The 16,876-nt window shown below is 41.0% G+C and overlaps 1 protein-coding gene across 3 annotated transcripts in view; it reads right to left on the reverse strand.

The window, feature by feature from the left end:
- LOC149815831 (serine/arginine-rich SC35-like splicing factor SCL33) overlaps nt 1-16,876 on the reverse strand; it is a 32,670-nt gene continuing 15,794 nt past the window's right edge. For all 3 annotated transcript variants that reach the window (XM_089988457.1, XM_089988456.1, XM_089988455.1), the window contains 4 exons: nt 1,566-1,643; nt 814-978; nt 435-569; nt 1-347 (listed from right to left, as the gene is read on the reverse strand). In XM_089988457.1, the coding sequence (XP_089844583.1) occupies nt 209-347; nt 435-569; nt 814-978; nt 1,566-1,643 (517 nt within the window). In that variant the 3' untranslated portion in view covers nt 1-208. The remainder of the gene's footprint in view (nt 348-434; nt 570-813; nt 979-1,565; nt 1,644-16,876) is intronic.

The raw sequence follows: 16,876 nt of genomic DNA on the forward strand, positions 1-16,876 counted from the left end.
CAGAGAGAGAACCAATTGCATCGCATATCTTTCCGATTTTTTCATGCTACACGATAAAACAAACACTAGCTGTGATCTCCACCACATACAAAGTAAAGATCCACAACAAACAAAATATGGAAAGATAAATGTCTAAAGTGAAATGATCTTACACTACTTGGACCAAGGGGAAATTAATGCTTCATAGTTCCCTTCCAACTAACATCAGCTACCCACTCACTGATGCAGACCTTTCTCGTGTGGGTCGGTTTCGAGTATAATCAATAGGGCTTCTACTTCTTGAATTGTATGGAGAGCGATGGTACGACTGGTCAGGGCCAGACCTCCTAGGATCTGGTGAAATTGATCTGCAGCAAACCAAGATATCCAAAACATGCTAAGCGCCACAAGTAAATTCAGCATCTATAATTCCAATCTGAAACTAGAAGCCACACCTTGAGTATTTCCTCGGCCTAGAAGGAGAATGATAACTGGGGCTACGAGAACGGGAATGCGAATATTTAGGAGACCGTGAATAACGAGGGGATCGTGAATGCCTGGGATATCGCCTGTCGTCACTCGTTCCACCCCTAATAACAATATAAATGCTTTGTTAGAATGAGCAAGAAAGTAAGGATGGAAAGCTTTGATCAATAAAATGCACCTGTAGTACCAAGAATTCAACAAAGGGACATTGAATCTCATCAAAGTTACGAGTGCCTCTGGATTCACCATTAACAACAGCCAATATGTTCAAATATAAAAGACAACTGACAAGCAAGCTTGGACATGCAAACTGGATGTGTGATACATTGACTAATAATAACTTAATACCTTGTTCGTTCTCGTGCCCTCATTTCAGTAGGTTTCTTTCTATTTTCCTCCGCAAACACAACAGTTAGCTCCCGACCATGAAAAATTTGCCCATCCATCTGATATTTCGCTTCCGCAGCATCAGCTGGTTCAACATACTGCACGAAACCAAACCCACGTGGTTCTCTGCAAAACGTCCAAAATGTTAGTATCAAACCAGCAATACATACACGAGGCACCAAGCCATTTGAAACCACAAGCCATTGAGTGTTGGGTATATACTTCAAATCCTGGGAAAGTAGGGAAGTACAGAGCAGATAAATGATCCCACCACTTTTAGAAATTCAAGTAAAGAAAGCACTTGGCTGCTGACCTTTCACAATTCAGAGTTCAAAAACAGATTAAGTATCTTCATAATGTGAACTTCAACTCAACTTCACATCTCACCATCCATTATCTTCATAATATAAAGATCAGTAACAGAAACACTTGGGACTTCTTGATGTCTTCCAAGGTTAACTTCCACTGTGAAACCTCAAACAATTTTAATCACAAACTCGATTATAGCAAACTAAAAGAAGCACATAAGACAATCTGATTCATTGACAAGTTGGAAAACATAATAGAAGAAAAGCAGTTAACATACTAGAGAGAGAGAAAGAGGCCCAGTACCAGTATTATTTCACAAATTAATGGAAATGTCTTAGTTTACATCTGTCATCAGCTTTTCAAGGTCCAGAACTAAAAAGATCATGAAATAGAGCAAGTCTTACCCTGTATAATAATCACGTGGCAGATAGATGTCCTTCAGAGAGCCAAACTGGCCAAAAGGCTTGCGAAGATCCTCTGGTCTGTGCACCAATAAAAGATATATGTTTAAAAAACTGGTGAATATTAAAATGGATACAAGGAATATAAGTATAATAACTAAGAACCACTACACAAACAGTTTATATAAGCATAGAAAATTCCACTGCAGGTATTTAAAAATCTATCCACTAGTGTGAGTGATATGATTATAACATATTATCATGCTAAATGAATTATGAAAATTCTCATTACATGGACCTGATCGGTTTTTCAAAAATGGCCTTGGTGATTAACACATATGAATACCCAAAAGTTATGCATGTACCATGATGGTTTTGTCACATGGGTCCAATCCATTTATAGATAATGAACTAATGAGCTTTATGAGTAACCCAATTGGGTACCCCGATGCATGTGTATGTGCACATGTGATGAAAAGCTTTGAGGCAATGTGACTTGCTAAGATCCTCATAAGGTAAATAAGGCCAAAGCCTCATGGAGAACTGAACATTGGGGGGGGGGGGGGGGGAATAGTTCCAGAATTGAATAAGGAATATTACATGTAAATATATATATATATATATATCAACAATATCAGCTTAAGATTATCGATCAGACCTTCTCAAAAACTATAAAATTATACTCAACCACTGTCATCAACATTTTACAGTTAATATAAGACATGAAATTGTCTTAATACCTTACTGCCACAACATGATATATCCATCTGTAACAAAAAATGGGCTTGCATTGTGTTGCACAGGCTGAACTATATGCTGCATTCATATACTTATCATATGACACAAGGTGTATATAACAGAAAAGAATTAAATAAAACAATCATTGGAACTGAAATTTTTGCAACAATTTTTTTATTTTCTGGTATTTTTACCCTAATTTCCAGCCATTTTGGTCAAAGTTTCAAGCCTATACACAGATTTTTTTTCCATATTTGGACATCTCACACCCAAGACTCTTAAGCAAAGACTCACCCAACCTTCCCATTCCTAAGATCTTCAACACCACAAGTTTGAGTTCCTTTTTTTATTTTTCGTAATTCAACTTTCAAATCTTGTGAACCTCATGAGGAAACACAATCCATACCAACTTCCTAAATCTCCTCAAGAAGCTTGATTGACACATTTGAGGAGGCAATGGTATGACAACCATAGTAGGCCATATGTTTACGTTTTCACACTCAAATCCTTGAAGCCAAGATTTATCAACAATTTCTAGGGTTTCTAATGTTTCTACCTGGTTTATCCATGTAACCTCAAAAATCACATGGTAAAGCTCAATTTGTACTTGAGAAATATATTTTATAAAGAATATCAAACAATATCGAGATGGAAAAAAATTCTCAAATGTGGAAATTTGGTAGTATCGGTTAGTGAAAGCAAGATAATAATGTTTGTTCCATATACACATATAGGCTTAAACAGTATCTTGCAGTGCAAGTGACTTTGAAGCCCATGTTTTCTCCTTCACTTCTAAATGAGATATAAGTGGAGATGCCAATGGATACACAGAGGAGGAGGAGAATCTATTAATGACAAAAAAGTTACAAAGGGAATGCCAACCATCAGCATCACCAAAAGCTGAGTTTCTCAACCATTACCAAGAAGAGAGATGGGCATCCGCCACCATTACCACGAACATGAAAGATCCTCAAACATGAAATATAATGTATAAACTCAATGACAAGACGTTAGATATCTACACAGGAAAGGATTAAAGTATAGTTCTACAATTATTGAAAAAAAAGGATAATATCTTTTTAAGTTTTACATTGAATATTGTGCATTTTACAAACACATTTTAAATTTTTTCACTTGTTTTACAATATTATTCTTTTTTATTAGTGCAAAAACTTGAAATCATGCCATAGCTTAGACCCTTCCAATACATACTACATATTTTTCAGCATTGCTTCTACAACAACCCTTGAAATCACATTTAAGTGACGATATTAAAAGAAAAAAATCAACTGAGAGGTATACTATCCAAGGAAGAATACATAGTCTTTGAGGACTTAAATCAATAAAGGATAATAAATACCGTACGTATACAGACTATTGTATGATTTTGGGATAAACATGTATTATTTTTCCATATTCTTATATCATCATTTCTTTAAAAATATATATGCCCAACATCAGACGCTTCTTTTAGAGCCTTCTCTGTACCTTAAAATCTTTAAAGAAAAGTGAGAAAACGGTCAGAATAAATAAAATGACATCAAAAGGGAACTGATTGAGAGAAATATGATCTGAATCACATAAAATGACACTGAATGGGAATTGGGTGTCGTAAATGTAATCTGAATCACATAAAATGACACAGCACATGCAAGCCATTACTATCATTTTTTAATTTCCCATTAGCTCTGCTCCCACACATGCACGTATGTATGCATGTCAGCGACTGTTTTCACTTGCTTCAGTTTGTCACTTAGACAAACCTGGCAAAGCATCAGGTTGGCTTTCTACAACCCTAGCCAGAAAATAATTAGAGCCACTATCTCACAATTTGGAAGATTATAATCACTATTCACTAACCATTCCATAAAGATTCCATGGAGATCCTTCTGTCACAGCATTGCTTTCAAATTTTCAATCCATATGTGATCATAGTAGAATGTTGCGCATAAAAATCCAAGCTACATGACAAGGAAACTACACATCCTTGATGACGTGCATCAATTTCTGTCAGCTACAATCCCCATCTGCAAGCAATTGGTGATGGCAGCAGTCATCGAGAAGGAGACTGGTGGAGGATTTAGCTGGTACGAAAAGGCAGTGATTTGCTGCTAGCAACAAGGTTGGAGCTGCAGGTGATGGCAGCAGAGACAAAGGTGGAAAAAACGAGTGTGAGAAACTTGCTGGGGTGAATGCACATGGAATGGCCAGCAGAGGAAATATGGTGGGTGGGGCACTTTGAGCTGCCAAATCAGGTGGTAGTGGACCGGTGCCTTAGCTGATGGCAAGACAGCCATGGAGGTGTGGGAGAAGGGGATTTGGGTAGTGGATAGCATAGCCACCGATATTGCAGATATTTTGAAAATATCGCCACATCATTGGTATTTCAATGTCGGCTGATATTTTCCCAAGAATTTAAAAAATGCCACCAAAACCTAAAGTATTGTGATATTTACCCCAGATATTCCAATATTTTCAAAAAATATATTTTGTATATATTTTAAGTATCTTTTTTCCTTGTACTTTAAAACCTTTTCTAATTGTATCTGTTGAAGTCGGCACGGGGAGAGAGAGAGAGAGAAGAAGAATAAATTGTGTTTTCTCATTAGGGCCAAACTCACTTAAATAGAGAAATTAGCCAGCAATAAAGTATGTACAATAATACCCTTTGAAACAATAAGTAAATACCATAGACCCGACCTATTAAATAGTTACCAAACTACCCTTAAATGCATAGAAACGTAGACTGCTTCTCAACACTCCCCCTCAAGCTGGAGCATATATATCAATAATGTTCAGCTTGTCACAACATTTTGAAAATTTTGAACTAGCTAGGGGTTTAGTGAAGACATTTGCAATTTGGTTTTCTGAAGGTATGTGCTTGGTACAAATGTACCCAGTTTGTACCAGGTCACGTACATAGTGACAATCCACCTCAATATGCTTTGTCCTTTTATGAAACACTGGGTTATTAGCAATATAAGTAGCAGCTCTATTATCACATATCTCCATAGGTGATGAGACTTTCACTTGGAGATCAATCAACACAGATTTAACCAACATCATCTCTGCAGCAGTCTGAGCCATAGCCCGATACTCTGACTCAACGCTCGACCTGGCAACAACAGTTTGTTTCTTACTTCTCCAAGTAACCAGATTTCCTCCAACAAACACACAGAATTCAGTTGTTGACTTTCTATCAATAACGGACCCTGCATAATTTGCATCTGAGTAGGCAGTAACATTTAGAGAAGGATTTTGTTTAAACCACAGTCCTTTAACAAGAGATAACTTTAGATATTTGAGAATCATCATTGCAACCTCCCAGTGAGCCTTTGTAGGTTTGTCCATAAACTGATTTATCTTGCTCACGGCTACATATATGTAGGGTCTGGTTAGAGTCACATATAATAGCTTGCCAACTAAGGAGAGATAACGGCTATTGTCCACATACTCTGATTTTTCATCAAACAGATGAGCCTTAGGATCCATAGGAATCCTTGAAGGTTTGGCACCTAACATCCATGTCTCCTTCAGCAAATCCAAGACATATTTCCGTTGTGACAAAACCAATCCTTCTTTACTCCTTGCGACCTCTATGCCTAAGAAATATCTGAGTGGTCCCAAATCCTTGGTCACAAAGTGTTTCTAAAGGTGGGACTTTGTCTCAGAGATGTCTTTTTCACTACTTCCGATAATGTCATCAACATATACTATCATAACCACAATCCTTGTACAAGTCTTTTTGATAAAAAGAGAGTGGTTAGAGGCAGATCGGGCAAACCCAAATGCTGACATGACCTCAGCCAGCTTGGAGAACCACGCACGAGGTGTAACGCCCCAAAATTTCGAACCTTATAAATTCCTTGAAATAGTTGGAAAATTCCTTTTCTTTACAGAGTTTATTTCTAAATCAGCGGAAACGATTTCTTTTAAAAGAAAAATGACAGGTTTGACAACCTTGGGCATGTTAGCGAGGAAACAAAGATTTACCATGGACGATCTGCAATAATACTTAAGAAACTATTCCTTCTATTTAAAGAGAGTATCAAGTTTGTACAAAATTTGGGTTTCCTCAAGGAAAAACCGTATCAAAAACCAAAAATGTCCAGGAGAAGCACTACGAGCAGAAACAGTGGATCCTTAAATCATCTCGCAGTCACGCCATCACCTGATGCACCTAATCGTCACCTGTACCCATGAGATGGGTTAGTTTTGCGAAAAACTAGCAGAAGAGTACAAAGACAGAAAGAACTAAATTAGGCATAGATAATTTATGCAACAGGTAGTAACGAGCAAACTAAGCAGATAGACTGGAGGAATAAGCTAAGTACAACAAACTGAAAAGGGTGTGCATGCTCATTTTAGTTATTACTTGATAACCGGCCATGCGAGTACATACATGGCACGTGAGTCGAGACAGTCGAGTCCAAGCCGAGTGTTCATTATGTTAAGTATTTTAATATACCTCGGTTGTCTGACTGAATCCTATTCCTGTGGAGACGACCGATGGTCGAGAGAGTAAGTCCCCAAGGCCTGATAAGGATGCATCCAACTTCTGCAGAAGTGTTAGGCTAACTTATGTAGCCCCTATCCCTCCCCCTAACCTCCGATGACTGGGGAAAAACGGGTCTTTTGCCCTTTTTGAAAGCCATAAATGAACTGTCCATCGGAGTTGGTACCCTTCGTCCTCTCTCTTGACGAAGCAAGGTTGAATTGAGCGCGACGGGGTTTCTTAGCCGTTGCCTCATTCTTCATGCTCTGGTCCATTAGACCGAAACGAGCATCTTGCCTATGAAGGCGATCCCATTCTTATATGTGTTTTCAACAACCTGCACTAAGCATTAATCGAGGTCATAAGACTCTCTCATCCAATCGTCGTAGTACTAACATGTCTCGCATGTTTAAGAAGTACACTTACGAGAAAATGGATACAGGTCCCTTAATAGGAGCCTCGGGAGTGTGTTTCGCAAAGATATAATGTTTTTAAAAAACTATTTTAACATATCAAATCTTTCGAAACCACACACAATCTTGCCAACATAAGGCATGTGATTTTCTCGAATCTGACATCCGATGACGCAGTGTCTGGGTGCTATGTAAGTCACGACACTGGTTTTGGTAAATGGGTTTCACAAAGGAACCTATCACCCAACAACTTGGTCTTGCCCCAGATCAAGGGTTTTCCCAAAACATATCGAGTGGAAAGAGGAATAGGTATACCTCTTGAATACACTGAGTCTATGGCAAGGAAAAGAAACAAAAGATAATAATGCGAAAAGGAAGTGCCTGGGCGCGAAGCGCGACGGCAAACAGGAACTGCGAAAGCAAGGGACAAGGATCGTGTAACCGCGTCCTTGAATTAAAAGACAGTAAGTAGTAACTATGAAAGCAAAAGCCTGGGCGCAAAGCGCGACGGCAACAAAAACAGAAAGTGCGTAAGCAAAGGACAAGGACCGTGAAACCGCGTCCTTCAATTAAAAGACAATAAGCAGTAAATACGAAAGTAAAAGCCTGGGCGCAAAGCGCGACGGCAAACTGAAATGCGAAAGCAAAGGACAAGGATCGCGAAACCGCGTCCTAGATTTAAAAGTGTACTTATATACATATAAGTATATAAATATATCATTAAGTCATTTGGATCATTAATTATTTAAGCTTGATTTAATTATTTAAGTCCTTGTGCAACTTCTCCTACCTTGGAGTATTGCGAGAATGAGGCCGTCTACGAACGTAAGTGATCGTCGGTTTAGTTCGCAGGGCGCGAACGGGCTCCGTTGCGTAACACTGCAAAAGTACGTAGTTTAGCATGTATAAAATGAATATAGGTAGGGAGAAAGCTCGGTTTCTCCGCAACTCAATGCAGGGGTCATCGGCCCCTACCGCTACGAAAGAGAACGGGGTAGGGTCCAATGACCCATGCCATTAAAAGGAGATGGGTGCAGATATCTAAAGGAGGGCAGGGGCCATCGGCCCCTGCCGTGATAATAGTAAGAGGGGCAGGGGCCTTTGGCCCCTGCTAAGTCTTCAAAAGGAGGGGCAAGGGCCTTCGAGGCCCTTGCTGGGTTTTTAAAAGGAAGGGCAGGAGCCTTCGGCTCCTGCCAACCTTCTTAAAAGAAAGGGGCAGGGGCCGAAGGCCCCTGCCAAGGGAATGCATAGGGGGAGAGTGCAGGGGCCAAAGGCTTCTGCCGAGCCCTTGCTCGCCAGAAAAAGAGACGTGGTGCCGTGAGGTGGTTGCCGAGGGAGGGAGGACGCCGGAGAGCGGGACGTGGTGCCGTGAAGGGGAGTTGGCCGGCGATGCAAAGAGAGAGAGAGATGGAGTCGGGGGAAGAGAGAGCAGAGGGGAGAGAGACGAGAGATGAGAGAGAGTCGGGGGGTCGGGGGAGGCTCGTAAGCCTTCCCCTCTCCCCTCTCGCCTTTTAATAGGGAGGGGGCGCACACAGGGCCCGCCCCCTGTCGCCGGAGGCTCCCCTCCCCCTGCGGGCTGCCAGCCCCTCTGAAAAGGATTTTCGAGGGGCTGGCACGGGTTGGATCCGGGTCGGGTCTGAACCCGACCCGGGTCCGATCTTTTTTTAAATTTTTTTTTTATATAACTGGTTTTTACATCCAACCCTCCTTAAAATAATTTCGTCCTCGAAATTAAATTGAACTTAATGATCAAGGTACAAGTCAGGGTATTTCTCCCTAATAGCAGAGTCAGGCTCCCAAGTACATTCCTCTATTCCATGGTGCTTCCAACGCACCTTTACAAGCGATATTGTCTTAGATCGAAGCACTTGATCTCGACGATCAACGATCTCGACCGGTCTTTTCTCAAAAGACAAATCCTTCTGAATGTCTACATCATCATAAAGGATGATGTGTGATGGGTCGTGAACGTATTTCCGAAGCATGGATACGTGAAAAACATTATGGATCTGAGCGTACTGAGGAGGTAAAGCCACACGATAAGCTGTTTCACCGATCCGTTCCAGGATCTCGAACGGTCTGACAAATCTAGGGCTTAGCTTTCCCTTTTTCCCAAAACGAAATACGCACTTTGTGGGAGATACCTTAACAAAAACCATATCTCCTGTCGAGAAGGTGAGCTCTCGACGACGACGATCTGCATAACTTTTCTGCCGACTCTGTGCAGTATGGAGTCGCTCTCGTATCATCTACACCTGCTGAGTGTAGTATTGTAGCACTACAGGAGATTCCATCCTTCGGTCGCCAACCTCGTCCCAGTAGAGAGGCGAGCGACAGGGCTTTCCATACAAGGCCTCGTAAGGGGCCATCCCGATGCTAGCGTGATAACTGTTGTTGTACGCGAATTCGGCCAGACTGGTATGAGAATCCCATTCTCCCCTCCAGTCCATCATGCACGCACGCAGCATGTCCTCCAAAGTCTGAATTGTGCGTTCAGACTGTCCGTCTGTCTGAGGGTGAAATGCGGTACTGAACTTTAAATTCGTACCCAACGCGATTTGAAGTTGTCCCCAAAACCTCGAGGTAAACCTCGGATCACGATCGGAGATGATAGATACCGGAACACCGTGCAACCTCACAATCTCACGAATGTAGAGATCCGCCAAACTGTCTAAGGACTGACTAATACGGATAGGAAGGAAATGAGCCGATTTGGTGAGTCGATCAACGATCACCCAAATCGCATCGTTCTTTCTTTGTGTCCTTGGCAAACCGACGATAAAGTCCATAGTGATGTCTTCCCACTTCCATTGTGGGATGTCCATTTGCTGCATCACTCCGCCAGGTCGTTGATGCTCGATCTTAATCTGCTGGCAAGTCAAACACTTAGAGATGTATTCGGCCACGTCTCGCTTCATTCTACTCCACCAATATCTGCGTTGCAAGTCTTTGAACATCTTCGTGCCTCCCGGGTGAATCGTATATTTGGATTTATGGGCCTCTACGAGAATTTCGTCTCTCAAAACGGGATCATTTGGGACCCAAAGACGATTTTTGAGCCAAACGCTTCCATCGTCCTTAAGTCGGAAAGGAGTATCGGTTTGCTGTGTACGAGCCTTCAGCATCTCGTACTGCGCATCAGTCTTTTGCCCAGCAAGGATCTTGGCTAACAGCTCAGGTTGAGCTATCAGATTAGAAAAACTGATAGAATTTGATGAGACTGCAAACGGTTTCCATGAAACCAAATCCTCAATCAACTTCCAACCAACGTATAATAGGTTGACGGAAATGCTAGAAGCCTTACGGCTGAGAGCATCAGCTACCACGTTCGCCTTTCCTGGATGGTAGGAAAGGGTGAAATCGTAATCCTTGAGAAATTCTAGCCACCGTCGTTGCCTCATATTAAGCTCCTTCTGTGAAAACAAATACTGGAGGCTCTTATGATCCGTAAAAGCCTCGAATTGTTCTCCGTACAAGTAGTGTCGCCAAATCTTTAATGCGAACACCACAGCCGCTAATTCCAAGTCATGAGTCGGATAATTCTTCTCATGAATCTTAAGTTGACGTGATGCGTAGGCGATTTACCTTACCATTCTGCATTAGGACGCAGACCAAGCCTGTCCCGGAAGCGTCAGTATAAATCACGAAGCCGCCTTGTCCTGAAGGCAAGGCCAAGATAGGAGCGGTAGTAAGTCGTTCCTTCAGCAACTGAAAACTGTTTTCGCACGAATCGTCACACACGAACTTAGCCTCCTTCTTTAGTAGCTTTGTCATAGGCAGGGAGAGTTTGGAAAAATCTTGGATAAATCTTCGATAATATCCAGCTAATCCAAGGAAGCTTCTGATGTCACGAACATTCCTCGGTTGCTGCCAGCTTAGTACGGCCTCCACCTTTGCAGGATCTACGGATACGCCTTTCTCGGATATAACATGTCCCAAAAACATAACCTCCCTGAGCCAAAACTCGCTTTTAGAGAATTTAGCAAACAAACGCTCCTTCCGCAAGGTTTCCAAAATGATGATCAGGTGTTCGCGATGCTGATCCCAGGTCTCTGAGTACACCAGGATGTCATCAATGAACACGATGACGAAGGTGTCTAAAAAGGGTTTAAACACACGGTTCATGAGGTCCATGAAGGCTGCAGGAGCGTTTGTGAGTCCGAAAGGCATGACAGTAAACTCGAAATGCCCATACCTGGTTCGAAAAGCCGTCTTGGAGATATCATCTCCCTTAATTCTGAGTTGATGGTATCCTGACCTAAGGTCGATCTTTGAGAAAATCTTGGCATTCCGCAGTTGATCGAACAGATCTTCGATACGCGGTAACGTATACTTATTCTTTATCGTGGCCTGGTTGAGCATTCGATAGTCGATGCACAACTGCAATGATCCGTCCTTTTTAACGAATAAAACAGGAGCTCCCCAAGGCGAGACACTGGGGCGAATGAATCCTAAATCCATCAACTCCTGTAGCTGCTTCTTGAGTTCCTCAAGCTCGGCTGGCGCCATACGGTATGGAGCTGTAGAAATTGGCGCTGTACCTGGTAGCAACTCGATGTTGAATTCAACCTCTCGTGGTGGGGGAAGTCCTGGCAGCTCCTCTAGGAAGACGTCCGGAAAATCCCGAACCACCTCCAGATCTCTAATCGAAACTTGCGTTGGCTCGGACTGGACGACACTAACTAAAAAGGCAGTGCATCCCCTTCTCAGGTAATGTTGTGCCTTTAGTGAAGAAATCATCTTGCTTGCACGGACCGCCTTCACGAACTTGAATTCCACCTTAGGCATCCCTGGTGGAGATAACACAATTTTGCATGAAAGGAATCACCTAGACTGGCATGTAATCTCGGAGAAGTACTAGAAAAATATGGGAAAGACTCAAAAAAGGAAACATCTGCACTGACATACTCTCTCTGGGATATGGGATCATAACAACGATATCCTTTTTGGTGCTTGGGATACCCAACAAAAACACATTTCATAGATTGGGGGGACAATTTATCTCGATTGGGACCAAGTTTATGAACAAAGCACACACAGCCAAATACCTTTGAAGAGATAGGGAAAAGAGGAGCTTTCGGTCTAAGAATTTGAATGGGAATACAATCCCCCACAAAAGTTGAAGGCATACGGTTTATTAGATATCCCGCAGTTAGAACTGCATCTCCCCAGTAAGACGCAGGCATATTAGACTGGATCATGAGGCAACAGACAACATTTAGAATGTGTCTACGTCTGCACTCCGCTACTCCATTTTATTGCGAGGTATAAGGACAAGTAGTTTGAGGTTGGATTCCAAGAGTTTTGTAAAATTGTAACAATTCAGAGGATTTGAATTCAAGAGCATTGTCAATGCGAACAACTTTGACACAAGAATTAAACTGATTTTTTATTTCAATAATCAAAGATTTGAGAATAATGGGGGCTTCAGCCCTATCTTTTAACAAGAATACCCAAGATAATCTGGAAAAATCATCTACAATGACTAAATAATAATGACACTTAGAATGACTAGGAATTCTCCTTGCACCCCAAACATCAACATGAAGAAGATCAAACATATTTTGACTTGAAGGACTCAGACTAGACGGAAATGAACTCCTATGATGCTTCCCAAGCTGACATGCTTCACACAGCAGAGTAGTGGACGGCGAGATACGAGGAATAACTCTACGCAATTTAAGCAACGGGAGATGACCAAGACGATGATGCCAAAGCAGCGGACTAGCGGAGGACTCAACTGTCGAATGAACAGATCCAACTGGTTGATGTAGATAATAGACTCCACCTTCCTCATAGCATCCACCAATCGTCTTCCCCGTCAGCAAGTCCTGAAAAGTGCAACAGGCAGGATCAAATATTACTCTACAATTCAATTCTTTTGCAACACGACTAACAGATAACAGATTTTGAGGGAATGAAGGGGCATGAAGAACATTTGATAACTAAAGAGTAGGGGAGATGGAGATATTTCCCTGGCCAACAATGGAAGAGGAACTTCCATCGGCAAGAACTACCTTTTTATGGTTAGCAACACTATCCAAATTGAAAAAATCACAGGCATTTCCACACAAATGTCTAGATGCCCCTGAATCAATAATCCACCTACTACCTGTTAAAGAGAAGAAACTCCAGGCTTACCTGCACAGGAGAAAGAAGATGGCAGAGAATAGCGGTTGCAGAAGGTCACGACGAAGAAGCCACTGTGACTGTTGTATTCAATAACACATATGCTAGTGAGTGGTTACAAAAATTAGGGTACTGAAATACCCTTTAATGAACAGCTAATATTACAACTTAACACAGCATTGCGTGTGGATACGTGAGTGCGTATGGATACGGGTCCGGGTTCGGATTCATGGACAACTTCTTTTCACCCTTCCTCAAGTTGTACATGGTCTTTGATCATGAACAACTTGCCTTTTAACATCCAAAACTTGTTCTTCGTCAATCCTTTTGTGAATATGTATGCAACTTGCTCTTCAGTTCGGACAAAATTGGGTTCAATTTCCTTTTCTTCGACATTTTGCCTCACAAAGTGTTGGTCTATCTCAATGTGTTTTGCCCGACTGTGATAAATAGGATTGAAGGACATATTGATAGCACTTTGGTTATCACATAGAAGTGATCGAGCAATCGGTTCTCCTATTTTTGTGAGGAGATGCCTTATCCATGTAGCCTCCGCAGTCGCGGCAGCCATTGATCTATATTCAGCTTCGATGCTCGACCTAGCGACGACTTTCTGCTTCCTACTACTACAAGAAACCAAGTTCGACCCAAGGAAAACGCAATAACCAGATATCGATTGACGTTCATCTAGATCACCTGCCCAATTAGCATCAACATAAACTAAGATCTCATGTGCTCCCTGATTCAGCCCACCCTTTCTATACACAAGCCCATCACCAACAGTGCTTTTTAAATACCTTAGTATTCTCTTAACGGCCTCCATATGTGATGTACGAGGTTCATGCATAAATTGAGACACCTGATTGACTGAATAAATTATATCAGGTCGAGTGAATGTTAGATATTATAACATACCTACTATGCTGTGATATCTAGTAAGATCTTCATACAGATCTCCCTCTTTAGAGCTCAGTTTCTGATGTATGACACTTGGAGTTCCCAATGGTTTGCAATTTATCATACCCACTCTACTGAGAATGTCCCCTGTATACTTGTGTTGAGTGAGAGTAAGAATATTACATGTCTTGTCGACTTCTACCCCAAGGAAATATCGCAAATCTCCCAGATCCTTCATCTTAAATCTCTGATTCAACAATTTCTTTACTTCCTCAATGTGAGTTCCACAGTTTCCTGTAATGATGATGTCGTCTACGTATATCAATAGGATTTTGGTGACATTCTGCTTCTTGTAGATGAATAATGAATGATCTAGAAGGGACCTAGATAAGCCATGTCTTTGTATCTCAAGCGAAAAACTCTCGAACCAAGAATGAGATGCATGTTTCAAACCATATATCGCTCTTTTTAATCTACACATATATTGATTAGCATCTTGTTCTGCATATCCAGCGGGTTGCTCCATATAAACTTTCTCCTTTAAATCTCCATGTAGGAAAGCATTTTTAACATCTAGCTGACTTAATGCCCATCCATGTTCAATAGCTAGACCTAACACAATTCGAATAGTCCCTATTTTCACAACAGGACTAAAGGTTTCATCAAAATCCTGCTCTTGTTCTTGCATAAACACTTCAGCAACAAGCCTAGCCTTATACCTTTCAATACTCCCATCTAGTTTATATTTGATCTTATATACTCATTTCGATCCAACCACATTTTTGTTGGGTGGTCTGGGCACAATTTCCCAAGTTCCACATTCATGTAAAGCTTCCATTTCTTCATTCATCGCTTCAATCCACTTCTTGGAGTTGACAGCTTGATAAAATGTGAAAGGCTCGTCTTCTTTGTTTATGGATGTCAAAAACAATTTAAAATCCAGTGAAATTTTTTTGAAGCTTACCCATCTATCAAGTGGATGCCGAGGCCGAGTGGACCTCCTAACAACCAACTCCTGTGAAGGAGGAGGAGTTTCATTAAGATTTGGACAAGAAGCAAAAACGGATGGAGGTTCTTTTTCACGTCGGGTGTAGACAATGCCCTTGTACCTTCTTGTTTCCAAGGGTTGCGCAACAACTTCTTCTGGTTGTGGTGCATTTTCTGACTCCTCACATATTTCCTTCTGACTACAGTCTGGAGGACAATCATCATTAATGTTGGAAAAAAGTTCAGAAGTTAGCCATGGATAATATACCTCAACATTGGATCTTGAATTTGAGGTGTTAGCTGGTTGATTATCAAAGTTCATCTCATCAAAAATAACGTTTGTGGACACTTTGATGCGTCTACTCGAAGGATCATAGCACCTGTACCCCCTTATAGTCATCCACATACCCCACAAATCTGCACTTCAAGGCTTTATCTTGAAACTTATGCCTTAACAAGCTGTCAATATGCACATAACAAACATATCCAAAAACACGTAAATTCATGATAATCGGGATGACTACCAAAAAGTGTAAAGTATGGTGATCTATTTTCTAACAATGTCATGGGCAGACAATTTATCACATGCATTGTAGAATGAAAGGCCTCTGTCTATAAAGTAATAGGAAGATTATTATCATGCATCATGCTCATTGCACTCTCAACAATATGTCGATCCTTCCTTTCAGCAATCTCATTTTGTTGAGATGTATGTGGGCAAGACACTCTTCTCCGTATTCCGTTATGTTAGAGAAAATCAATAAAATCACTAGAGGAAAACTCTTCCCCTCCATCACATTGAAAATGTAGAATGTTTTCAGAGAAATGATTTTTGATGAAATAATAAAAATTTCAGAACAATCCAAAGACTTCGGATTTATGCTTCATGAAGAATATCCAAGTGTAACGAGAATAGCTGTCAACAAAGATAAGATAATATATGTTGCTTGAGTAAGAAGCAATTAGGGCAGGGCCCCAGACATCAAAACATATGATTTCAAAAGGTCTTAAAGCTCTTTTATTGACTCAATTGAAGGGTAAAACATGACTCTTACATAAGTGACAACTCGGACATTTTATTTCATTTACCTCTGACCCCATACTGGACTTAGGAATCAAATTATTTGAGACAAGTTTTTCAATAAAATGACGACTACAATGACCCAATCGACTATGCCAAAGAATTGGCTTATTACATTCAGAAATGGCGAACACACACTCAGAAGAAATTAATGGTGGATGTTGATGAAGCTTCAAGGATGAACAAGTGGGATGAACTGTGGAGGAGGGATATTCTTGAAAAATGTACATGTTGCCTCGTCTCTTTCCTTCAGCGAATGTCTCCCTCGTGTGAAGATCCTTGACATAAACAGAAGAGGGAGTAAATTCAACTGAGATATCAATATCATCAACCAATTTTGAGACGGAAACAATATTTTTCTGAATATTTGGTGCATGAAGAACATTTGAAAGCTTGAGAGGAGACTTAGACATGGGTATAATAGCATTTTCAATGTGTGAAATGGAGTGATGAGAACCATCTCCTGTAACTATATTATTTCTACCAACATAAGGAATAGGGTTTAGGAGTTTACCCGCATCACCTGAAACATGAGTTGTTGCCCCTGAGTCAACATACCAAATGTCTTTGTCAT

The sequence above is a fragment of the Nuphar pumila genome, chromosome 15, assembly GCF_984573655.1.
Source record: "Nuphar pumila chromosome 15, dmNupPumi1.hap1.1, whole genome shotgun sequence".
Taxonomy (NCBI): Eukaryota; Viridiplantae; Streptophyta; class Magnoliopsida; order Nymphaeales; family Nymphaeaceae; genus Nuphar; species Nuphar pumila.